General features: G+C 42.4%; 1 protein-coding gene across 1 annotated transcript in view; it reads right to left on the bottom strand.

Moving 5' to 3' along the window:
* Positions 1-4,007: 4,007 nt before the first annotated feature.
* Positions 4,008-25,942, bottom strand: part of Dok6 (docking protein 6) — a 366,478-nt gene continuing 344,543 nt past the window's right edge. Inside the window, exon 8 of the mRNA XM_026388691.2 lies at positions 4,008-4,147. Coding sequence (XP_026244476.1) covers positions 4,008-4,147 — 140 coding nt within the window. The remainder of the gene's footprint in view (positions 4,148-25,942) is intronic.

Below are 25,942 nucleotides of genomic sequence, written 5' to 3' on the forward strand. Positions count from 1 at the left end.
GGTGTTCCAGAACTTATTTGATTAATGATTGATAAAGTAATTAGAAATTCCAAGATATTGATAGACATGTTAGTAGAATTGGGGAAAATGCATAATCTTCACTTTGGACAGTTTTTAAGGTAACTTTTTTTGTGTGAAACATGAAGTATTACAGGCCTAAAGCTCACCCCCATTGAATATTGCCTGCTGATTGTGCTGTTATGATGGTCAAATCTGGACTATGTTATAAGAATATAATCACTGTAGCTTGTTTTCACTATAGCAATAAAGGCTGGCTTTTGTAAAGGTTCCAGTAATCAAGGGAGTAAGGTACTCATGCTTTTTTACAAAGTTTTCTGAGGTATTGACCAAAGACTGGGGCTAGACGTCAACCTTTAGGAAGTATTTTTACTATCTACTATAAAGATACCACATGCAATAAACTGGATCAGTAGAAAGCACTACTAACAGTGTTAAGTTGTTTATCAGTCCATTGTGTCTATGTTGGACAGAAGATATAATAAGTGACTGGCCATTTTATTGGTGATAAATGATTTTCAAACATAATTGCCTGATGAAGACACAGAAGAATTATACAAGATACCAGGACTAGTACTTTAGATACTGTTTGGTGAAAGAGGTGTGGCTTAGTTTTAATAAATAGATTTCACTTTATTTTACATGCTCTATCAAACAGCATCTTCCCTAATATATAGTAAATATATATTTCGTATATTGTCAAATTCAAATTGTAGCAGTGGTCAAAACATTGATTCATAAATATTTCCAACCTGCATAAATAAATTAGCTCTGAGTGCCTATCGTTTGTTCAATAAGTAAGTGAAAGATCTGTTTTATTCTCCCCTTTCCCCAGAATAATGAGCCATTGGGTCAAGGTCATTTTGTTCTATTCTGCATTTTAAATAGAATGTCATGTGTTGGCCATGTGTACTTTATAATCAGAAGGGGAAAAAAAAAAAACTAGGAACATAAAAACAAATCCCCTCATCTAATCCTTCTGTGAACGGTGTAGGTATGCTTCTAGTCTTTCTGAGCCATTAGAAGAGACTTCACTATGTACCCTGGATTCCTTCATCATTGGTCTCTTCCAACCACCGTGTAAAAATGGCGCCAACTTCACTCATCTGTACAGATCTGGGAGAAACCCCAACTGAGTCACTTTCAGAAGAAGCCCAAAGATGTCTTTGGTTCATAGCAATCCCTCTCTTGTAACAAAAAGCCGCATGTATATTAAAGATACAGTATCTAAAGGGAGAAAGACCTTGAAAAGTTCAGTGGCATCTTCAATCACGAATGTATGAGCTCAGTGGAATTGAGCACACGTCCACGGGCATTCTGTCACTGCAGTGGAACTGATTCTATGAAAGTCCAAGAGACCAGTACAAGCATCTTGCCATCTTTGGTTTTGTAGACGATTTATCGGCTTGTCATTTTTATTTCAATGACAGTGCCTTACATCAAGTGTATTAGGTTACTGTAAATTCTCTCTCTCTCCATAGCAGTTTTGACTTCGCTGTAATTGTAAATATACTTTGAGGAGGATGCTAGAATAAAGCTCTAAAAAGGTATTGTGAGGAATTTTATAGCATTATTCTCATTGTGATGAGATTGTGCTAAAGATTTGGGAAGCCAATTTCTCTTTCACATACTCTTTTGGTGATATTATTTTCAGAAAAAAATGGCCCAAGGTTGCGCCTGATCTTTGGTGCCTTTTACTTAACACTTACTGGCAACGATCAGAACCAAACTGTGTTCCTGAAGGAACTTCATGCCGATGTTTGTCTCCCACCAAAGAGACACAAGAGCAGACTCGTGTAATTAGCAGAATCCCCCTGGACTCGCTGTCTGTGCTTCTGGCACATTAATAAAGCTGAGATATGAACCACGACCCCTGAGGGCCTTTCCCCATAAGTCCCTTGTAGAAACTTGTGGTTGTCTGAGCAACAGCTCGACTGAGTGAGCCGGCCAGAGCCCCTGTGTGTTGGCCGCACTAGGAACTGTGCTGAAGTGGTCTCAGCTGGGAGCTGCTCTGGTGGATTTGACCAACCGGCATATCTAAGGCAAATGCCATGTGCTAAAGAAATTCAGAGATGTTAACCCCGAAGGCTGGAATTCCAGGAAGGCCGTATCCTTGAAAGAAACCGGTCCTCTGCTCCTCTGCTGTATCAGCAAAATTCGCAGTGCGGGGTGTTTGGGTAATATTTTTCTCTCCCTGAAAGTGTAATGCAATTATTTTTTGCAGCCACATTAACTCTTATGATTAGCATCTTGATGGGGTTTTCATACCTAGTGACTGATTCAGAAGCTAGGTAGTTGCGTAAGTGCACGTTGATCAAGGAGGAATGAAGACCATTTTTACTCAGTAGTGATTCATTGAAATGAATTGCCAATCAGCTCTTAAGCTATGTTTAGGGATAAAAAAGATTCTAGCAGAGATTAGCAAAAATGTACCCTTTCTATATAGATAAACCTCAATAGTTTAACATATTTTACTATTAAGAAAAATAATCAAGTTTTCATCTTGCCTAATTGGACTTGCCAGTTTTTTAAACCCACCCTGGAGTCCTTGAGAGATAACCCTCTTAGAAACATGGCGTCAGATGACTCGGGCAGAATAATTGCTCTTTTTATTTTAAGACTCAGGACAGATATACCAGTGTCGATCTGAATTAGCCAAACTTCCTCAATTCACACAAAAACCGCCACTTTCCTTTAAACCTTACAGGTCTGTTTAATGCAGGGCTTAAACATTTATATGTGATCCACTTTCTCTTATAATCCCAGACAAAACCTTGTCCAGCCCAAGAAAAAACAAAGCCCAGTCAGTGCTGGTCACACAATAAGTTACAAGCCCCCAGGGGCTGTGGATCATCATCTACAGAATTTTAGATCTCAGTATCTGCCATCCAGGACCTGTTGTACTCTTGACCACAAAACAGCTGAGTTCTTTTTAAGTGTTTTTGTTTCTTTCTCGAACAGTTTCTCATGTGGAGACTCCTGGTCCTCTGAGGGTAAATGGAAGCTGGTCAGTGGTCACACCGACTCTTCCTCGCATGGCTCAGGTGGACAGCAGAGGGGAGAAACCTCGAGAACAGCAAGGCCACAGGGACCAGACGGCGAGACACCGCGAGGGGTGGGGCAGCTGGGCTGGTTCTGCTGCTTCCAAAGCATTTATACCTGCCTTCCTTCCACATTTATACCTGCCTGTCTCACAGGAGCAGACGGGACTACTTAAAGACTGTTGCTAAGGAGAAGCTGTGTTTAAACAGCACTATTTTAGAAATAGCTATTCAATATAACGATCTGAGTTTTAATGCAACGAATCGTAGTTTTCAACAATTTAAGTGAGCGTATCCTGTCACCCTCGGCATGTTGGATATGTACTTGTGGTAGATAGATGGATACAGTGATATCCATATCTATAGTTGTCTACACACACACACACACACACACACACACACACACACACACACACGAGCTACAGGGCCCTGCTCAAGAGAGAGTGCTCTAATTTCACCTTCCCTTATTGTCATTGGTCTCAGTTCTGTGTTAACTTAGAGTTAAGATGCCATTTGTGGAGCTCACTGGATTTGTCCCTGTCACAGAGCTCGGAGTGGGTCATGGCTATGTCCAAGGACAGACCCTGTGCTCAGACAGGAGGACTGAATCAGGCACTGGAGGGGCCCGTTCCCAGGCACAGCCCAGTGCGGGTGCTGTCCCCCAGGGACCAGGCTTCTGCTACTGTCAGACCCAAAGAATTTTGCTTAAATGACTGTTCATACGATTTGGATTCTATTTTTGTAAAACACAGATTCCCCCATAGAAATTCAATAAATAAAGGACTTAACCGCTGAATCAAGGAAGCGAACTCCAGTTTTTAACCTTCCCATGGGATTGGGCGAGACCTGGCCCGCGTCAATTGGTACTGCAGGTGGTCTTCCAGGAGGTGGAGGGCGCAGGGACCCTCAGGCAGGTCCAGGGCAGACTGTCACCGTGGCCGCTGGGTGTCATTGGATGAGGCTGGCGCTGTAGCTGAAGCCATAGCTGCTGGACCGCGACAAGGGCTGCTGGGTCTCCTCGCTCTGTTCAGGGGCATAGCTGGGAAACGTCTGGGCACGCGACATCTTGGAGGCACCAAAGCCGTGACCTAGAAGGCAGGAAAGGAGAGCTGCGCTGAGAAGCAGATTCAGCAGAGCAAGGGATATTGCAAAAGCCAACTCACACAGCGAGACTCCAGATCCGCGGAGCTGAGCTAGCCGTGCGGAAGCTGGTGAGAGTCTGGAGACCTCTGTGTCTCCGTCTTTCATGAGTTAAAAGTCTTGTAGTCAGGGATCAGGGTTTCCCCAGGTGCATCCCTCTGAGAGTTCTGGATGCCAGAGAACTAGGTACGTTCTGTAGGGATCTCAAACTTCTGTCCATTAACTTTTGAAAGAAAAGCGGGAAAGCTTTTCCCCCCAAGGCTGCTTTTGATGGAGAGCCTGTTAGGGGTTTTCTTTTCACATACAAAAGCCAATTGCACACTTTCTTAAAACCCTCTGTGAGCAAGCAAACTACACTCAGTCTTAAGCAACCATCAATGACCAAGGAGAAAGCGTTTAAATGACAGAGTTAGGGGCTCTGGTTTATTTTGGTTGGTTTGTCCCTGTCACTGAAGCCATTCCATGACGTGGTTCACCAAAATGGTAAGCCTTGATGGTCACTACGATGGCCTAACACTTGGATCTTATGCAAGATATATTTAAAAAGGCTCGGACTGTTCAGAGGTAGCTTTGTGATGAGAACATGTCAACTGCAAACCCAAATGAAAGTGGTCCCTGAAAACGTGTCACAAGGTCAAAATGGGTGGAGAGAGTGTGTATGCGGAAGTTCCCATGCTCTTCCCAGTAGCTGCCTCATCCTTTCTGAGCCAGTAATTATTCTTCATGCTTGAGGATGATTTGTGCTACTGGAAACATTGATCTAGCAAGGCAGAGTTTAGATGATACTCAAAGGAAGAGGTGTTTTCTGTTTGATATGTATGTTCTCCGATCTCCAGAGTGAGCAATGCAGAGAAGACAATCTGTTCGCTCAGGAACATGGAATGTCTCATTGTGGATTCAGTGTCTCTGTCCTCTGCAATGTCATAGGCTTGAAGCCATTGTCATGTGTGTTTGATGCCTCAAAAAATACCCTTGCTGCATGGGGAACTTGGGATTCAGGGAGGACACCAAGGGAACTGGGTAACAAAGGGCTAATTAAAACTGGTAGAAAGAACAGGCTAAATGTTAACGTTGTGAGAGAGAGAACTCTCCTTCTGGATAAAAACATTTTAGCTTCACTGTTTGCCTCTTGCTGACCCTCTGGCTGGCTGAGCAGGGAAATCACAACAGACAGTCACTGGCAGAACTGGGGGAGGAGAGCGTGGGGGCAGTTCCTCCTTCCCCTCCTGGCCCACACCTCCTGCAGTGCCTTCTGAGCTTCCAGTACCTTCTGCCTCTTCAGCTCCTGTACTTCCTCTCTGTCTCCTAGGGTCCTGACGCCCTTTTTCCTCCCCGGGGCCTTCGGGTCTGATGGTGGCCAGGCCTCCCACTGTGAGTCCCTCACAATTCCCCAGGTTTCCTGGACTTTGCCCACAGTTCTCCAAAAGTCCCTTCTTAAACTCTCTTAGCATCTCCACTGAGTGTGTGTTCCCTCTCCTGCAGGACCTGGGGCCACAGTGAAGGAAGAACAGCAGGGCAGGGGTGGACAGGGCAGGGGTGGACAGGGCGAGAGAGGGCCTGGAGGGCTGGTAAGGGAAGCTTTAGGGGTGTGAGGGCTGGCGTGGGGACAGATTAGACCAGGAGAAGGCAGGTCAGGATCTCTGGGGCTTTGACACCAGGCACCTGTGGGGCCTCTTGTACTGTGTGGCTGGCAGCTGACTTGAAGGTACTCACTTCTCTTTGGGTTTCTCAGTTTCCTTATCTGCAAATTCCCAATGCTCATAAAGCCACTTAGTTTGTGTGACCTTTCGACTATTAAACGGGTGAGTTGATCCATGCTAAGGACTGCCATTCTGCTGGGGGGATCCAACAGCATGGTGTCTCCAACCTGCCCTCCAGGGCAGCTGGGGAAGGCCTCTCTCAGGAAGTGGCATGTGGCATGACTTTCTATGGCCAAGTTCTGATACACTGATCTGACAGGGGAAGAGGCATCAAAATTTTAGTGATTTTATCCCCAGATCTCAACATGTATATTCATAACCAGTGATATTCCATAGTTTCTCTAAGTGGGAATACTGGTATTTATCAGCCTTAAGCAGCTAGACAGTATGATATTAAAATTATATCCCTGGCCTGGGTTATTAATGTATTTATTCTTATTCCTGTTATTTTTAAAGTTTTAAAAATATCTTTAACTCATATTACTTTGTGGGCTGAAAGCTTAAAATTTAATTCGATAATTCACTTCACCTACGAACACATTTTTTTATCCTAGAATGTTGAGACTCACAGGTGCATCATGCAACTCACAATCAGCCATCAGGGACAAACCTAGCAAGGGACCCTGTGGGAAAGGGCCCCTGTGGAGAGAAGGCGCCTGCCTCTCTGGTTGACAGGCTGCTGGGGAATGAGGGTCAGACCAACAGCAGCAGAGGGCACCAAACCAGGAGTCCACAGGGCCTCGCTGGCGATTCCCAGGAGGAAGCTGGCGGAGCTTACGGGACCTGCGTCCCAGAACCACTCAGGTCACGAGGACAGCCAGAAGGACTTCCTTCCTCAGAGTGCACCCTTCCCCACCACTGCCCACGCAGCCTGAGTCCTGCTGGGCGGCTCTGGGCCTCGAGGTCCTGATGGGAAGAGCAGACCCACGGCACTGCAGGAAGACCCGGGGCAGCAGGGCTGCAGCCAAAGTTGGTTCTCCTCCTCCTCCCGCAGGGTGGGCCCATCTTCCTGTCACCCCTTCTGCCCCCCCAGTACGCCCCCCACCCCCTGCCGGCTTCCTCCTCCATCTCCCTGTGCTGTCTCTCACCGGTGTCTTTCAAATGTCATTCTGTCTCAAGGTCAACCTTGTCTTCTTCACCTCTTCTGTGAGTCATTTCTAGTCTAATTGAACATGAATTCATGATTTTTCTTTCTTCAACTGTTTATTTACAGACAACTTACAAATCATGCTATTTAATACTTATCACAAAAACAACACACCTCAATCAGAGCACAATACATAAAGGCTTTACAAATGCTGTTTGATTTTGGCAGAGTAAGTGTGCGAACCAAAGAGAGAAATAATTAAGCATTTTCTCAACATTCATTTGAATTCTGCCCTGAGGCACTATTGATGAAAGCGAAACAAAAATCCACTCCCAGGCTTAAATCAACATCCTGAGGAAACAACTTTGTTCATCTGTGATGCCGAGATAGCGCAAGCGCTTCCTGAACTTTCCCCTCCAGTCCCCCTTAAAGACAAATGGTTGAATCTGGACCCGGGAATCTGAGGGCAGAAAATTTGTGATGGGTGTTCTGTTTCTTAATAAGGGCTAATTTCTAATGCTGTTTTTATCAAAATGATCAGAAGTATTTAGCCAACCACAAATGACATTTGTTAACAATCATGACTCTATTTTAAAAGTCCTCTTGAATTTTGATTTTGATTCCATTGTGTATTCATGTTTGTTTTAATAGAAAATAACATTCTCTACTATATTTTCAGGTAATGTTGACAAAGTGGGAAAAAAAAAACCAAACCCACAATGTCTTTACCTGGTGGTTTCAAGTACACTTTGAAACATACCCCAGCCTGCCAGCTTCTCCCTGTGGTATGTACGCAGGCCCCAGAAACATAGTCCCATTCCATAAATAAGGAAATCTACTGGACACAGAGACTTTTGAAACATTCGCTTTATTGTAATAGAATTATAGGAAATCACCCCAACCCAATTCTGGGAACTCCAGAGGGTCACACAAGAAGGGCAAAACCACCCAGCCTCAGAGGAGGGAAGGTTCCCTGCTGTGCTGTAAAACATCCAAACTGGTAATGCGATTGGAGAGTTGCAAATGTGGTAGAAAAGAGCAGCTGAATGGGAAGGCAAGACCAGCAGTTCCCACTCTGCACTGAGAAAACAATCAGGCCAACCCATGACACTGTCTCCCTCCTGGTGGGTTCTGGTTTTTCTACTCTTTCTTCACGTGTCATCTAAGGAAAATACTCTTTGTAGGAAGTCAGAGGATCCAAGGCATAAAACATGTGGCCATAATTGGTAAAGGCAGTGGGCCAAATAGGGATGCTTCATGACTCTCTGTGTGTCTTATTAATTTGCTAGGTCTGGGGATGATGAAAGGGTGCTGTTCCCTTGAATAATAAAATGAAAACACAAAGTGCAAAATAAACAGATAACGACGTTCTCTGGAAGGAAGGGAAGTGCCAGGAGTGAGAGCGCTGGCCGCCACTGGTCCTGGAGGGTGACAGCAAAGACTAGCTTCCCTCTTGACCAAGAGCTCTGGCCGCCAGCAGGACCGGAGCAGGCCGACTGCAGACCAGGCCTGGACAGGGAGGAGGAGGCAGAAGGAAGGTCTCTGGGGTTCTTGCTGTAGTGAGTTGGGGGCAGTGTGGTGTTCATGGAGCACTGAGCACTTTCATACTGACCTTGCAGCTTGGGGAAAGCTGAAGTGAGACCAGGGGTAGCAGCAGTGCAGGGCTGGCCACAATGTCTGAGCAATGACTTTCCCCGTATTAATTACATGTAGAAATGCCAGGCACACTGCCCGCATCCCTTCTGTAACTGTATTTGAATTTTACTCAGTTTTTTCAAGTTCTAACTCCTGCTAGACTCTGTTTTCCTTGGGTCATGGTGCTCTCCTCACATGCTTCTGAACTCCCCTGGGGATTCTAGAGGTCAGTGGTTCTGTGACCTTGAATACAAAGGTATCCAGGTTCATTTCAGCACACTGGAACCCAAGAGGAGCTTGGGTTCAATCTATACGGGGAATGATTTGTAAGAGTCACAATATCACAACCACTATTCACTGAGCTCATATTTTGGTCTAGATCCTGTGCCAGGTACCTTAGAAATATTATCTTCAAAAATCACCTCAACCCCAGCAAGTGAGATTGCATTCTATGTGTCAAGGGGACTGGGTTCAGGAAAGCCCTGAGGGCAGGTAACACATGATTCTGAGTGTGTCCGTGGTGGTGCTTTTGTTCAGTATGAGTGCTGTCATCTAGTGGACCAAATAAAAACAAAACCCTCAACGAGGGTGGGCATCATCCAAGCCTTCTGGACAGAACGGAGAGGAGGGGGCAGGCAAGTCCTCTCTCTGAGCTGGGACATCTGTCTCCGTCCTTGGAGGCAGAGCTCCTGGTCCTCTGTCCGCCACTGACTTAGAGCACCGGCTGTCCCGAGCCTGCAGCTGGCCGTGGGCAGGTTATCAGACGTGGCCTCCGTGACCCCCTGCCCATTCCTGTAATCGAGTGCCTCGTCTACGCACTGTGTCCCGTGGGCCCCGCTTCCCGGGTGAACTCCCACTAGCCCTCAGCGTCTTGGTTTACATGAGGGAAAAGCAACAGGAAGACCCAGGGGTGCTTGACAGCAGGCCGAACCAGGTGGGGAGGCACCTCTGGGTCCCGCAGGCAGAGGTGGACGCGCTGCCCTGGACAGCGGCTCCAGCACCACAGACACAGGCTTTAACCACAGGTCTCACTGCACAATCCACAGGGGAAGAAGTGGCGGCTTTCACAGCCCCATCCCTGAAGACCTGACCGGAGGACCTCTGAAACGGCCAGGTGGTTGGAGAAGAACAAGAGCCATCAAAGGAGCAAAGCTGTCTTGGTTGGCTAGGGCTGCCCTGCAAACACCGCAGGCCGCCACTCCACAGGGAACACTTATTTTCCCACAAGTCTGGAGGTCACAGGTCAAGGGTGGTCAGGGGAGTTTCCCTGAGGCCCCTGAGTGAGGTTTCTCTTTGGGTTGCAGGTGGCTGTGATCTGTGTGAGCAGGCTGGGTCCTCCTCTCCTTTTCTGAGAACTCTGGTGTGCTGGAGGCTAACCCGCCCCATGATCTAATTCTACCTCAGTTAACTCTTTAAGGGTCCTGTCTCCAAAACACTCACTCTGGCAATTCAACCTATGTGTTTTAGGGGGACATGTTAAGGTCTGTAAACAAGTCAGGATGGCGCCTGGCATTTTGCCAGAGGGAGTGGTTTGTGAAGTAACGCCAGCGAGCCATTAAGTGTGGAGATTCCTTATTGGTTGACTGCTGTATCGAGTTTATGTTAATTAAGATAAGCTGTGTGGAATGTATATATGCCCCTCCTGTCCTACAATAAACGGCTCCCACTCCTGCTGTATCAATGTACACAAGTTGCTCATCACTCCCCGGGTTACTTTACTGCAGCTGGACTGCAGCAGGGACACAATTTAGAGTCCATAACAATCTATAAAAAATAGAGTTGGGAATATAGCTCAGAGCTAGAGTATGGACAGGCTTAGCACATGTTAGGCCCTGGGTTCAATCCCCAGAACCATGAAAAAAAATTAACAGTGGTTTTATGTCACAAGGTTTCTAATACAAAGTATCAAATTGCGTTGTACCAATACATTTTTCTACCTAGTGGGTGTGAAAGAACTTACTTTCTTAGCGTTAGATTGATCTAAATATTATTGGATTTTATCAAGTTGAAATATGAACAACTGCATCTTGTTTAGTTAATTTCCTTTTGCTGCATATTTTTTTCTGGTAGTAAAATCTTAGTATGTTCTGGGCTTTATGTCTTGATATCAAGTTTTCATTGCAAAAATATTAAAAATTTCTTATACTGTAGTGATTTTTTTCCTGCTACCTTTAGCTCTTTAATGAAACTTGTTTAAAGTTCTATGCAGTGCGGATGTGCTGTGAGCAGGGTGGGTCCCCTGGTATCTGTGTGCATGGGTACACACACACACACACACACACACACACACACACACACAGAGTAATACCCACCACAAATCTCGTCCATGTAACCTGCCTTTGTCCTTTTTAGAATTTTTAGGCAGTTCTCTTCTACTAGTGTTGAAAGGTTCATGATAATATTTCTTGGTGTACTTGTTTTTCAAAAACTTTATGAATTTTTTTTCAATCAAAGAACAGATGTCTTTCATTTCCAGGAAATATTTCTAAATTATTATAATTTTCTGTTAATTATTTAACTTCTATTTTCTCTGTTCTCTCTTCCACCTCTGTTTTCTTTTTCTGGGTCATCTATTTATATGTTCAAATGGTGTATTGATCTTGTAATTTTCTAATCTTGTTGGTTTTCACTTTCTTTTTAATGTTTTTATTAGCAAATCATAGTCATGCATAATATCATGGTTCATTTTGACGTGACCATGCCTATATGGGATATAGATGGCTCCACTTTAATCCCTCACATTCTCCCTTTGCCTGTTCTCCTTCTGCTCTATGGATCATCCTTCTATCTATTTGTAATTTTTTTAAATTAGTGCTTTATAGACATTCCTAAAGGTGAAACGCACTGGGGCAGACACACATGTGCACAGAGCCTAACTTGGTCAGTTCCATCCCACTGTCCCTCCCCTTCCCATCAATCCCCTTCCTCTCCCCCTCTCATCTCCCTGCACTGACCCCCTCTGCCAGTTCTTTTTTCCCCCATTCACTATTCACTGTCTTTTTCTGCAGCTTTATTTTGGGGAGATTTGTAATTTGCACAGACTTACAGAAATAAAATTCTACCACTCTGACTGTGATTTGCAAGAGCTCTTCTTTCCCTTCTCATTTTCTTTCTACTTTCTCTTTTCTTTAATTTACTAGCAGAGTAAAAAATTTACTAATTTTTTAGCAGACATAAAATGCATACATATATCTATTAATAAAGGGACTTCTACCTACCCAGAGACCTTTGTTTATCTCATAAGTGGACATCTACGTCTTCTTTCTCATATCCTTAAAGTTAAACAGAAAATTTTTGCAGGAAAATACTGCAGATCATTCAATTTTATGTAGTGCTCAGATATAAAGAGACTGGTAGTTTAAAAACACTGAAAAGTATCAAATAATGTAGCTTATTATACTTTGATTTGCTTTAAAGATGGTTTAATTTGAATCAATGGAATTACGTTTTAATACCCATTTATAAGTTCTCCATAATAAAAAGAGTCTTATATCTACTATTCTGGTTGAAGTAACTTTCATTCATTCCTGTTGCCTGCATTTAATTTTTCTTATATTCTTATAATTATCTACTGGGATATTAATTTTGTACCTCTGAGCTCTCTTTATAAAATTTAGCTGAACTCTTTACTATTAGCAGATATAGAATTCATTTGAGTATCTGTAGAGTTTATAAATAACCTGTGACAGCCAGTAAAATGGCAGATATTAAATAGAATCATCTGAATTAAAACAACATAGAGAATACATGAATGAAAATCCACTAATTGATTAGCAAAGGGAATGGGAAAATATTCTATAATGAAACGGGCAGGTATCTAATTTTAAAATTATACTCAGTTGCCATTCTCAAAAGTTCAGCTATAAAATTTGAATATGATGCTAATAAAAGTAACAATATCTACTGATTTATCTTTGTTCCCATTTTGAATCTATTACTAGACAGTTTCAGCAACCAAGGAGTTAGTTGGGATTATAAAGTACACAATTCCCAGATCTGAGGTATAAACTGAGCTATATAACAAATTTACTACAATATCACCTTAATGTCCTATAAATTGATAATAGGAAGGATACATATCAGCTGATAGTTCTTAAGATTATATATTTAGATAAGAAATTCTTATCTAAAAGCTTAACTTAATGTAAGATAAAACATTTTTGCATGACAGTAGGACTTCCTTACATAATATATTCTCTTTTCACATTTTTATTGGTGCATTGTAATTGTGCATAATGATGGGATTTGTTGATGCACACAATATAACAGTATAATTTGGCCAATATCATCCCCAGCACTGCGCCTCTCCTCTCCCCTCCCCATCCCCCTTCCTTTTCTCTGCTTATCTCCCTTTGATTTTCATGAGATCCACACCCACCTTTCTTTTCCTTTTCCCTTTCTAGCTTCCACACATGAGAGAAAACAAAAGACCCTTTACCTTCTGAGTCTGACTCATTTTGCTTAACATAATTGTCTCCAGTTTCATCCATTTTCCTGTAAATGACATCACTTCATTTTTCTTTATGGAAGAATAAAACTCCATTGTGTATATATGCCACATTTTCTTTTTTTATTTTTAATATTTATTCTTTAGTTGTAGTTGGACACAATACCTTTATTTATTTATGTATTTTTATGTTGTGCTGAGGATCGAACCCAGAGCCTCGCACATGCGAGTGTTCTACCACTGAGCCACAACCCCAGCTCATACCACATTTTTTTAATCTATTCGTCTGTTGATGGACACTAGGCTAGTTCCATAGTTTGGGTATTGTGAATTGTGCTGCTGTACACATGGTATGCATGTAGCACTGAAGTAAATGACTTCAATTCTTTAGGATAAATACTGAGCAGTGGTTTAGCTGGGTCCTATGGGATTCCATGCCTGGTGTTTTGGGGAACCTCCATACTGATTTCCATAGTGGCTGTACTATTTGTAGTCCCACCAACAATGTAAAAGTGTTCCTTTTTCTCCACACTTCTCTAGTACTTATTTACATAATATATACATAGAGAAATTATAGATGAAATCATTGAATGTTAAATAAATTTACACAGGAGACAATTTTTGTAAGATCAGAATAAACATGAAGAATATCATGAAATGGTTTAAAATTTCCTATTGGGTTTTCATATAATGTAGCACAGTTTTATTCTGAAATAGATGTAAGATTAAGCTTGCATTTACCCTAAGAATTTCTGAAATAACTTTGAAGATATGTGTCAAAAATTTTCTTAATTTGACAAAGGTCTGAGTCTCCATCTCACCTTCTAGAAGCTCAACATATGCTTCCCAAGTTCTAAAAGTTGGCCTGGGGTTTCCCTTTTCAATAAGTAATTAGACTGCTTTTTCTAGAGATCTAGGAAGTGTTATGATCACCACAGACAAAATTCTGCCTTATATTTGCAAATATTTAATGTGCATAATAGATTCATAAGTGGTTCCTTGGCTAGACTTCTGAGGTCACAATGCCTGTAATAGTTATGACTTTCAAATTCTTTATATTTCACCACTATGAATTTGGCCCTCATTATGTTAGTAATGAAACATGAAAACCCTATTGGTGAGTGGTAGTAGACAAGATGGAGAGATAGAGAGGAGACAAATCATAGAGATTTCATTCTATTCTAAGAGTAGATTTTTTTTTTTCTTGGAAATGACCAGAAGCTTTTGAACGAGTTTAAGAAAGTTGAGTAGATTGCATTGGAGCTGACGTCTGAAGTCTCTCTCTGTGATTTCTACCAAGAGGCTGTTCCACTTCCTTCCCACCAAACAGTATCTGATGGATAGAATCTCCCCCAGATAGAACCACCTCTGACAAGACTCTACAGAGATAAAAGGAAGCATCTGGATTTACAGGCATTTCCTGGCCCTTACTGACAATTCTTCCCTCTGCTCCACAACTCACCTGCCATCCTCCAGCATCAAATAAGAGGGGAGAGAACTGCTAGTAGCGATGTGGACAAGGATGGGCCAGAGGAGCTGGGTGTGGTGGAGTGTTGAGCGAGTTCGCCTTCACTGAGAAAGCTCTATAGGTATTGATCATTGGATTCACTGCTCTAAGTTCTGAATCGCACAATTAATAGATGACAGAAGAATTTCAGAGCTTAGAATTCTGAAACTCAGTTTTCCAGCTGGCCGCACTCACTCCAGAGTGAATATTTCAATATGTCTTTACTAGTGTTGTGAACACCGAATAAGACAGTGACCTGAGAGTCATGAAAATGGAGTCCAGGAGGGTAGGACAAAGGATTTCTTCTAAAATTTCTTAGTTTTTATGCTTATGCTCTTCTAGGCAAGTTGAACAATTCTTATTTGGCAAGATTCCATTGCATCTAGCCCACAACAGTGACAGTCATTATCTTGACCACTTGCCAGTCATTTATTATTATTATTATTATTATTATTAAATACAGGGTTTCACTAAGTTGCTGAGGAACTTGCAATCCTGGTGCCTCAGCCTTCCTAATAGTTGGTTTTACAGGTGTGCAACGCCATGCCTGACTACTCTTTAATTTTTAGTTAACTACTTTTATTTTACTGTTATTATACTGGAGAACATATTCACAATATATTTTTTGATTATTTTTCATAGTAAGTATTAATGTGAAAGCCTAATAAATGCATATTCAAAATAACTGCCACTTTACAACATCATGTTATCTGTACCCATGTTACCTGCTCTGAGCACCTGCAGAATAGGAGGACACTTGGGTCATATGCAATCATATCTCTAGTAGCAGAGTCCCATGCACATGATGTTGCTGATCATTAAAACTGATTAAGCACCAACAGTGCACCAGGAAGTGTCAGACATTTCACTTACGTTGATTTATTTAATCTCCCTGATACCCCTACAGGATACCATGAAAGTTATGGTCAATAAACCATCTGCATTATTCCTGGAGTTTTGTATGACAACAAAGTGGCTAGTGCTGCAGAGTTGTTCTCTGTTCACTGCTACAGTGGGAGGGAAGAATATTTTAGTGGAAGCCATTTATTTATGTTTACCTAATTTAATAACATGTACTTAATGAAAACTGGTAAATCATAAAAACTAAATTTTTATAAATTTTAACTAAGTCAAGGACAGAAGCAGCTAGTTTGCTTGAGTTTTTTTGCCTCTATGTCTGCACACAGTCTCTATCAAGTTTTCGTTGTTAATAACAGCCACCGACTATGTCATTAGGTACCAGAATTTGTGGTTCCTGTCTAATTTCTTACGCATTAAACATTCTCTCCACATTCCCCCCTTAAAAATTCTGGTACTGGGAAGTTTGGCGAGTCCTGCTGGGGAATGTGTCATGTCCTGGAAATGTCCCTTTCCATCCCGAGAGCCAGGCCAAGTCGAGGGAACAATGGAGGGCCTGAACCAGAATGTCCAGGTAAGTACTATCTTGAAGAAAACTCTCTCTCTCTCTCTCTCTCTCTCTCTCTCTCTCATGCACTGGAGACTAGAGCAACTGGTGTTGTCTGTAGAAATGACTTCCCTGTATGTATTCGAAGTTCCTGGGAATGCTGGTCACAATGGGGTTGAGAAAAAGCTCTTAATGTTACTGCTTCTGAATCCTGACCTATACGCACCCCTTCCCTGCAGTAACTGTCACCCCTGATCCTTCCCTGAGAGCGGTTTTCAGTAACCTTCTGTCACGTGCCATCTCTGGTTGTCCTCTTTGTCTCTCAGCCACCGCTCTGCTGCCTAGCACACTGGGCTGTGCGTGGGACCGGGACATGTAAGGGTTTAGGATCTTACCTGTACTACATATGAGAGTAAGTGACAGAAACCTGGAGGAAGACTGCATTCAGTATTCTTGAGCTTATTATGTTTTCAAGTGTATGTGTAATCGTCCTGAGAAAACGAAGCGGCAGTGTAAGTCATTCGGACGAGCCCACACTAGCAGCTTTGAAGTCAAATGGGCTTTTTTGTTTGTTTTGGTGCTGGGGATTGAATCCAGGGGTGCGTCACCACTGAGCTACATCTCTAGCCCTTTCTATTGTTTATTTTGAGACAGAGTCTCAATAAGTTGCTGAGGCAGATCTTGAATTTGGAATCCTCCTGTCTCAGTCTCCTGAGTGGCTGGGATTCCAGATGTTCCAAGTGCTTCTGGTTTGAAGGGTAGTCTCAAGCATTCTCTAGCTGTGTGTCCCATGGCAAGTTCCTCTGTCACACGAAACTTCAGTTTCCGACTTGTGAGAGTTTAATGAGATGGTGTTTAAAGTTCTAGTACAAGCCATTGTATTTAGTGGGTGCTTAATAAGTGGATTATTATTATTATATGAGTGTGGCCTTATTTCCTCCAAGCATGCGGGACTAAAAATGTGATGCTTAGAAATGAAAATCAAAGAGAGAAGTTGTGAAGGAAGTGTCTGCCCGACCTGAGACAGGACCTTTGGTGACACCGCCAAGGTCACAGACCACACAGCCTGCAGACCCGGCCGAGTCTTAATATGGAAAGTTGAGATGGTTCCAAGCAGGGTGAGAAATACAACTGAAGTAGAGAAAGCGATTCAGAGCACACTTTGGAGGATGGAGTCCTGACTGTGTAACTTGGACCTTTTGTTCCCCTTTATCTGTACAATGAGAACAAACTGTAATTGTCCCAGACCTGTGAAGATGAAGTGAGTATGTGACTGAACCAACAGAGAGAGTAAAACCCAACATATTGCATTAAAAACTCCCACTTGCTTACTTTTTATTCGAAAATTTTGTCTGAATGTTTAATTTACTAAACAATGAGGTCTGGATAAATTGAAGAATCCCCCCCCCCAAACAGAAGTGAGGGGTAAAGGTGAATTTCTTTGGAGATCTTGGCTGGGAAAGCCTGCTTTAGTTAGCATGTTTACCCCCATGACCAAAAGACCTGACAAGAACAATTAGAAGAGGAGGAGTTTATTTACTGCTCATAGTTCTAGGGCTCTCAGTCCATAGAGGGTCAGCTCCATCTCTCTGAGCCTGAGATGAGGCAGGACATCAGGGTAGAAGAGACAAAAGTGGCTTGGGACACGGCAATCAGGAAGCAAAGAGACTAAGCTCTGCTCCCCAGGGACAAAATATAGACCCCCAAAGCATTCCCTTAGGGACCAATCTCCTCCAGCCATACCACCCCTACCCACAGTTACCACCCAGTTAATCCCTACCAGTGAATCCACGCACTGATTTGATTCAGGCTTCAAAACCCAGGCACTTCACCTCTAAACTTTCTTGCACTGTATCACACATGAGCTTTTAGGGAACACCTCCATAACAAAGTCCAACAGCTGGAAATCTTACAATTGCAAGTTTCTCAATCACCTCTTGACAGTGAATAAAGGGGATTCTGAAATGAACAAACCTTGTGCTTCTCCAACTTGGCATTTGCCATTTGAATAGGAAAGAAGGAACAAGAAAGAAAATCTTGGCTGATACTGAGAAATGCTATTTCACAACAGAACACATCATTCTCTTCATTCATATTTGCTATTTTGGGGAATGGCACCCACCAACCTAACAGAACAAAGAACCGGGACACATCTATTCCCCGTGCTTCCCATCATTGTTTCTCTCCCCTGCCGTCCGTCATCACATCCTGGAGAGTCTACCTCCTTAACAACTCTTGGACCCATCTCTCTGATTCACAACCTCGACCTGGACTTTCTCATTAAGTTCATGGCTGCAGATACCCAACTGGTTGTTCTGCCAGAATTCTCACCTTCCTCTAATCTGTTCTTTGCTAAAGTGATTAGGAAAAATGCAAGCTCCCTAACTTAGGACTTAAGGTTTTTAATGGTGGTGCCAAGAGTGGAATGTTGGGGTTCTTTAGTTAACACCTATGTTCAGGCCATCAGTCTCACTCCTTTTTAGCCAAAATCTATATGAAAATACAGTTTGTGTTGTGCAAATAGTGGCACTTCACAAATCTCCCAGGGTATCCTTCCAACCGGATTTTTACCCTTAACCAACTCTTTCACGTATTCATACACATATATTTCACACGTGTGGACATTTCAACTAAGGACTCGTGTTTTCTCTATAGCCCCCTTTCTTTCTGGTCTCTTCCTCAGATCCTTTTCCCTACATGTGGTCATCTGAAACCACATGTAGTTCTCAGAAGAAGCAGATTCTCTTTCCTATAGCAGGGCTGCCGTAGCTACCAGGAATGTCTACCCTCACGCTCACACTCACCTGAGCTTCCATGGTTACAGGTGGATCCTTATATTTTGCTTAAGAATTCCTCAAGGAATCCAGCTGCACCCCTCCCCACCAGCCTCCCCACCAGCCTCCCCAGCCCGGACCTGGAACACTGAAATGTGTTCTCTTAGGACCCCCGCAAACACTGTCCTATCTCTTTACTTTTGTATTTCCTCCACGAGACTCCACTGAACTTGAAGAGAGAAAACTTATTTACCTTTGTGTCTTTGGAGCCTTGTAAAATTCCAGGCACCCAGCAGGCACTCAATAAATATTAATGAATAAAACTATGAAAAATGTATGCAGCCGCTCACTCCTGTGGGCACAGACACAGAGTCAAATACACAGAGAACACAGCTGTCTCAGCTCTGGTCTTGCACATCTGTGATCATCATGAGTTACCTGTTGAGTCAAAGTAATTTAATTATATGACCTGCTCCTGACTAATGAAAAATGACACTTTTTAAAAATATGAAAATCTAAATAAAAAAGTTTAATGTGATTGTCAAATGCATGTTCTTGGTGTAAATATAGCAATAAGGAAATGATTATTTCTAGCTTCATTATAATATACACTGTCCAAACCAAGTGCAACAATTTAGAAGATTTTTAAAAAATCTACACAGATGTGCATTTAATGATAAAATGAGGAAACAACCACTTATGCTGTGAATTGGTTAATAGACAATTCTCCACGAGACTTTTGCATATCTGCATGATTTTTGTGTGCAGAGTACTCACTGTCTTTGTTCTGAGTTATCTTTTCAAGGATATTTGTAGGACTTTAGGATTCAAAATTGTTTAGTGCAGTACAAGGAAGATAATGTCTCTCTCTAGGACAAAGATTAGGTTGGATTATTTCCTATACAAAATGTCAGTGTTTCCTAAACTTGTTGTTGCTCTCCTGCAATACATGTACAGCACTGTATCCGACCCTATCTGACCCTCTTTGTTCCATCTGGTGGTAATTATGAATCAGAAAACCATTCCAAATGCTGATACTCTGGTTAGTGCTGTTGCTGTGAGTAGTAAACTGTTATTGTCTCTGATCCAGGAGTCTCATGTACTCTACTAGCATCCATGGCATGGTGGCAGGCTAACTTACTAACTTGCATGTGGAGTAAAATCTCAGACCCTTCACAGTTCTTGACAATGTTAGTAAATAGTGATATTCAGTGATTGTCATGCTAGTAGTATTGCCTTTCAATTTTTTTTGGATTTTACATTTATTAATTAGTAAGACTCTGCCAAACTTTAGTAAATCTTTCTTGATCTGAAATATACATTGTCTTTATGAGATAATTTACACAGTGAATAGTTCTGTAAAACTATCCACTCAGTTTCATGTAAAGAGGTGAATAACTTCAGGATACAAGACAAAGAGAGTAAATATGGACATTGTTATGTTCACTAGAGAACAGAAGATTAGGTAGGTGACCCACCTGCCACTTAAATTTATAGGATTAAAAAGAGACTATTAATTCCTTAATTTCAAGTCAAGACAGTTCAGTCACCTGAGAAGAGTTTTTCAATTTATTTCTAATAAGGCAAACGGGTTTTTATTGTGCTATTGTCTTGGTGGAGAGAACTTTTTTCAGTGATTAAAAAAAAAAAGCAGTAACATGCTGTCAACATATAGATAAAATCATAAAAATATCAGAGGGCCCATTTGACTTTCACAGAAAAGAAGGAAACAGGAAACATTTATTTTAGAACAAACACAAAGCAGAGAAAATGAATGATCCCTGTGGTCTGAGAATCAAGCTTTTATCCTGTTAGAACCATTGTTGAAAAAAGCAAAGCACGTTTTAATTCTGAACATGGAAAACTGTTCTTAAAAATTTGCTGCCCCTCAAAATTGCTCTGAGATGTTGTTGTCCTTTTAGAGATGGAAAATAAAGAGCTTATAGGGTAAATAGCCTACAACTCAGGATGGCTGACGTTCAGAGAAGATTCACTGGTGAGTCTCTCTCTCATCAGAGTTCTTTTGTTAAGGTAGTTTCTTTTTGTGCCCTGTAACAGCTGAACTGAACTGAAAAGAAGCAGGCATCGGGCATCTTGGAGTAGTATCCTGCCTCGGGCTATCAGAATGTGGAGGAAAGATGTGGCTCACACAGGACGTGTGACAAAGGCGGGGGCCTGAGCAGCAGGCTGAGAATCAGACCTTCCTGCCACACCCCATGACTCAATTACCAACTCACCTCATGCTTGTAGACTGTCTCCACCACAGTGTGCATTTCCATGGTGTGGCTGACACATGATTCAAAAGACAACTGTGACAGTGTAATAAATGAGTGGCCACTGTTTCTGTTATTCTGATTTTTAGAAAATTTTGAATGACTTGGCTTCTTAGTTTAATAACAATTGATTCTGGTGATGTTTAAACATTGCATGTAAATGTTTAAGTTTTTAATATAACACTAAATTTCTAAAGGGAAAGAAACATGATACGGAACCAGTAAATTGAATGCTAAAGGTCTCTCCTACTCCCCACTCTACCTGCTAATCAATCCGTGCACCTCCTTATGGAGGAAATCTCGTGCAGAGGGGTAACACTGTTCTCTTTTGAAATGAACTGAAGTGTGTTTTATGGGTGTGTTTTCAGTGACTTGAAAAACTGTGCACAGTATTTGACCTTTTACTTTCTACTGACAATTAGTGTTTTAGGAAGGTTCAAATAAGGTCTGCATGTTTAAAACTCTAGGTAGCAGAAACATCAAAGCATGATTACTTTTATTTATTCCCGGGATATTCCTGTGGGAATTAGTGCCAGATATTAGGCGATGGTTTAGAGCACTGCATGAATATTGTCCCCAGAAGCCAAGACATGGAAATAACCTAAATGACCATCAACAGATGAAAGGATAAAAGAAATGTGGGTGCACTGGATATACACAGAGCAGAATATTATTTAACCTTATAAAAGAAGGAAATCCTGCCATTTGCTACAACATGGTTGATCAGATTATGCTTCCAGAAATGAGCTAGGCATTGAAGGGCAAATATGGCATAATTCCTCTGATATGAGACTTGTAAGAAAATAAAAACAGAGTGTAAAATTCTTCTTGCCAGAAGCTGCGGAGAAAGAGAACTGGACATTCCCTGGTCGACCAGTATAAAATTTCAGGTATACAACTTGAATAAGTTCTGGAAATCTTTTGTATAACACTTAACAGTGCTGTGTTGTGCTCCTGGAAATTTGTTAACAGGCTGGGACTCATGTAAAAGTGTTCTTATAATAATAATAATAATAATAATAATAATAATAATAATAATAAACAACCACTGTCTGAAATCTCATGAAATCTCAGGTACTCTATATGGGGAATGGATCTGGAGAAGGAATACTGCCTAATACCTGTGAGTACTTGTAGAAATATTCCTTGGCTCTAAATAAATGGCAAACATTCCTTAACATCAATGACAATGATAGGAAATAAACCCCCCACTATACATGTGTAAGTTTGGTTTTCAATGTATTTGTTTCAATTCACCCCAAGAGCCCCGTAAGGACAAGGACAGATTTGCTGGTTTTGCCTGGGGCCCATGTTACTGTTGGTGGTTGAGCCAGATCCTAGACTCTAGCTCTTTTCTCTAGCTGGGGGTCCTTTAACACTCTGGCCTTGAGGTGGCTCTAGGTTTTGTCTTGGTTTTGGGGAGCCCTCAGTGGTGTAAAGGGGACACGTTTAGGCAGAGATGGTCCGCTGATGTGTGAACTAGGCAAAGCTACAGCTCTCAGTTATTCAAACACTAACACAGGTATTGCTCTGGAGGTGTTGTGCAGGTAAGTACAGTCTATAATTAGATTATTCTAGATAATCTGCCTGGCTCTGATTCAGTTAGTTGATAAGCCCTAAGAGTGGTGTGGAGACTCTCCTGGGAAGAAGTTCTGAGCCCAGGTTCTGCTCTGACATCCAGCCTGTCCTCCCGACAGCCTACCTTGTGGGTTTCATGCTCGTCCACTGAGCCCACGCACTCATACGGGCCAAAACTTATCTCCCGCTCTCAATGCTTCTCTGCCTGGATGCTCACTGATGCACACTGGTGTCCACTGCCACCCCACACACCCACCAGAGCCGTCCCTCCCCAGGGTTGTCAAGGGTGCACTGGAACTGCCTTGGAGCAAGAGGCAGGCAGAGTGGTTCTGCGAGAACTGCGGCTGCAGGGTGGCCCTGTTCATGGGCCAAGAGGGCTGAATCTAGGTGGATTGTCAGGAGACAGGGGTGTCAGGTGCTCCTAGTTCAGGGACTCTAAACTCAAGGGAATCCTGCAGGAGGCATCTGGGGGAAGGTGCTGATGGGTTTTTTTGTTGTTTGTTTGTTTTGTGTCAACAGGACTCTTTCTGACTTTCCCAGCTTTCTAAGAATGTTCCAAACCTCAGAATTTTGATTTGGCAAACTTTAAGCCTAGCTAGTCAGTCTCCAAGATGGTGGCCTTGAAGTGGCCAGAGGATGCTTGCGTTGCACCTAGCAGGGGGCTACAGGGAGCCTGGACTGAACTCGGCTGTTACAAGACTGAATTTCATCCTTCCCCAAATTCACATAGAAGCCCAGACCCTTAATGTGGCATTTAGAAAGAGGGTTTAAGAAAGGAACTAAAGTCAAATTGAGTCATGAGGATGGGGTCACAATCTGTAGGACTGGTGGCTTTATTGAAAGGGACAGATTTATTTCACTGAGCACTCACAACAGAAAGGCCATATGTGGACACAGTGAGAAGGTGACTGTCCCCAAGCCAGGAAGAAAGTCCTGACCAGAGCCAGACCACTCTGTCACCCTGATCTCAGGCCTCCAGCCTCTTGAACTGTGACAAAGTTAACTTTTGTTATTTCAGGGACCTAGTCTCTGGTAATTTGTGGTGATGTTAGGACAGCCTGAGTCGGTCAAGACAAAGGCTGACTTTGGTCAATAAGGGGAGCCACTGCCACTGATTTTAGGGCCAAAGACCCTGAAGGATTATTTTTATTATTGTCTTTTTACAATGAAGAAGAAACATAGAACTTTTTCACTAAATACAGGTAGAGCACCTAGGAAATTATGGACAGTATGGTCACCTGAATAGTCAGCCCAAGATAAACATTTATTGAACAGCTACCACATTGTTCTTCATGAAAGAATAGCAAAGAAAGAGATGAACTGGGCTGGAAAATCATAGAACTAAAACCAATTAGGCAAGAAAAGGTAAGAGGAAGCACCTAGGATAGTTTAATATGATTACTTTTTAGTGTTCATTGAAATTATGAGTCTGCTTACTACTTATAAGGGCCAAAGTGAATTCTGTTCTGTGTACATGAAGCACCAAATGCAAAATATTTTCCTTTGGAGTTTTCTATGGATACCTACTGATAGACATGGCTGTGAGTTTTTGCTTAAAGACTTTTCTGAAGTTATTGCTGGAAGACTGCAGTGATTTGGGTTTTTCTTTTCCTGGGTCCTACACCTGCCTGGGATTCAATAGCAAAGAAAGTGTTTTTAAAAACAAAGAATAATGGCCACCTTACCTTTTCGGTTAGGCACCGGTATCTTTACAAGGACAATGTGGGGCATTCTTTGTACAGCGTTCACTCTGGCAAACGTTCCATACATATTAGTTGTTCATATTCAGGAAGGTATCCTGAAGTAACCAACCTGGGACCTTGCTGGTTATAAAACACAACCCTTTGCTGCAGATCTGCTGTAAGATTGTGTAGCTAATCTGCCAATTTTTTTTTTCCACAGGCACTGTGGTCTCTTTACAATCATATGTATGCTCACAACTTATGTTATGCACAGTTCCTATTATTTGGAAGAGGAGCAAACTGCATGAGAGATACAAAAGGGCACGTTCTATTGGCAGCGAGAAGCCCAGGAGCATCTGCTGTCTTTACACTGTCCAGCAGATCAGGAGTTTGGAAAGGCGCCTGGCCACACCACAGGCCTTTCGTGTCTGGAATTTGATTCTCCAACAGTACAAATTAGGAGCAGTGGGGTGGGCACAGCCTCCTCATGGGTCATGAGCCTGCATTGTTTTGAAAAGCATTACTCAGGGGAGGATGAATCGAGATATTTTGCAGGTTTCTTATATTGTCATTGGTAGCAACAGATCTGCTTCTACTCCTTTTCTCTTAAGGTCACAGTATTTTAGTTTCTGAAAACAGCCATATGGGCAAAAAAATTAGTGTTTCTATAAATCCTAGAGGATATTAGAATGTAGGATAGAAAATGCAATTGGCTAAGGTTACAGAATAAAGCTTATTTTTTTATGTGAGTAAATGTATTTAATAAATGAAATGGAAAATGAAACCAAAACACGAAAAATATTAGTCAAATGTCTAAAGCCTCAAATTAAATACACATGTGTTATCTGTCTATCTGTGGTTGTCTATTTGTCTATCTGGGCATAAAGATAAGATTGAACCCATGAAATTATAGTTTTAGAGTTCACAACTGAAAAATATTAGAAATTTCATGGCATTCAACCAAAAATACACACACACAGAGACAAAAATTCGGTTATCATTAGAATTTCTGTCACCTGTAACTTCCTTTGCTTTTATTTAAGTGATTTATTCCTGCAGCTGTATTCTTATCTCAAAGGATGACCTTCACCCAGATAGAGTTAAAACACGCCTCGGATTAACCTTCAGGCGTGTCAGACCTTATCAACACAGATTTCAGCACGCACCTCCACCGTCTAGTATTGCTGCTTACTTACTGTTTTCCCCCCTCTGAAAAGTTTAAGATCACACAAGCGGCACAGATGTGTGCAACAAGTGACATATTACAGGACAAAAGCAGTTCTCTGCCTGTCCCATTTTGTACCGCGCCTCCTTTCCAGGCATCCCCCGGCCGCAGGCTGGGTCTGGCCTCCGCCCTGCTTTCTCCCCTGGGGCGGGGTGGGGGGACTCTCACATCCTTTCCCCAGGGGCGAGCCCTCGGCGGACTCACCGCACAGCACGTCCTCACTGGTCGTGTTAGGGTGGACAGTGAGACGGCTCGTCCCGTTTCCTTCTCGTGGGTGTTGGATTTGACCACAGCGATTTCATAGAAATATTAGAGAAGCAGCAGCAGCAGCGCCTGCCGGTCCCTCGGGTGTCCCTTTGGCTCCCGGCCGCTCAGATCCGGCTCTTGCGCGCCCCCTGGAGGCCCTCGCGTTGCAGACCACCGCGCTGCT

The sequence above is a fragment of the Urocitellus parryii genome, chromosome 13, assembly GCF_045843805.1.
Source record: "Urocitellus parryii isolate mUroPar1 chromosome 13, mUroPar1.hap1, whole genome shotgun sequence".
In the NCBI taxonomy this organism is placed as follows: Eukaryota; Metazoa; Chordata; class Mammalia; order Rodentia; family Sciuridae; genus Urocitellus; species Urocitellus parryii.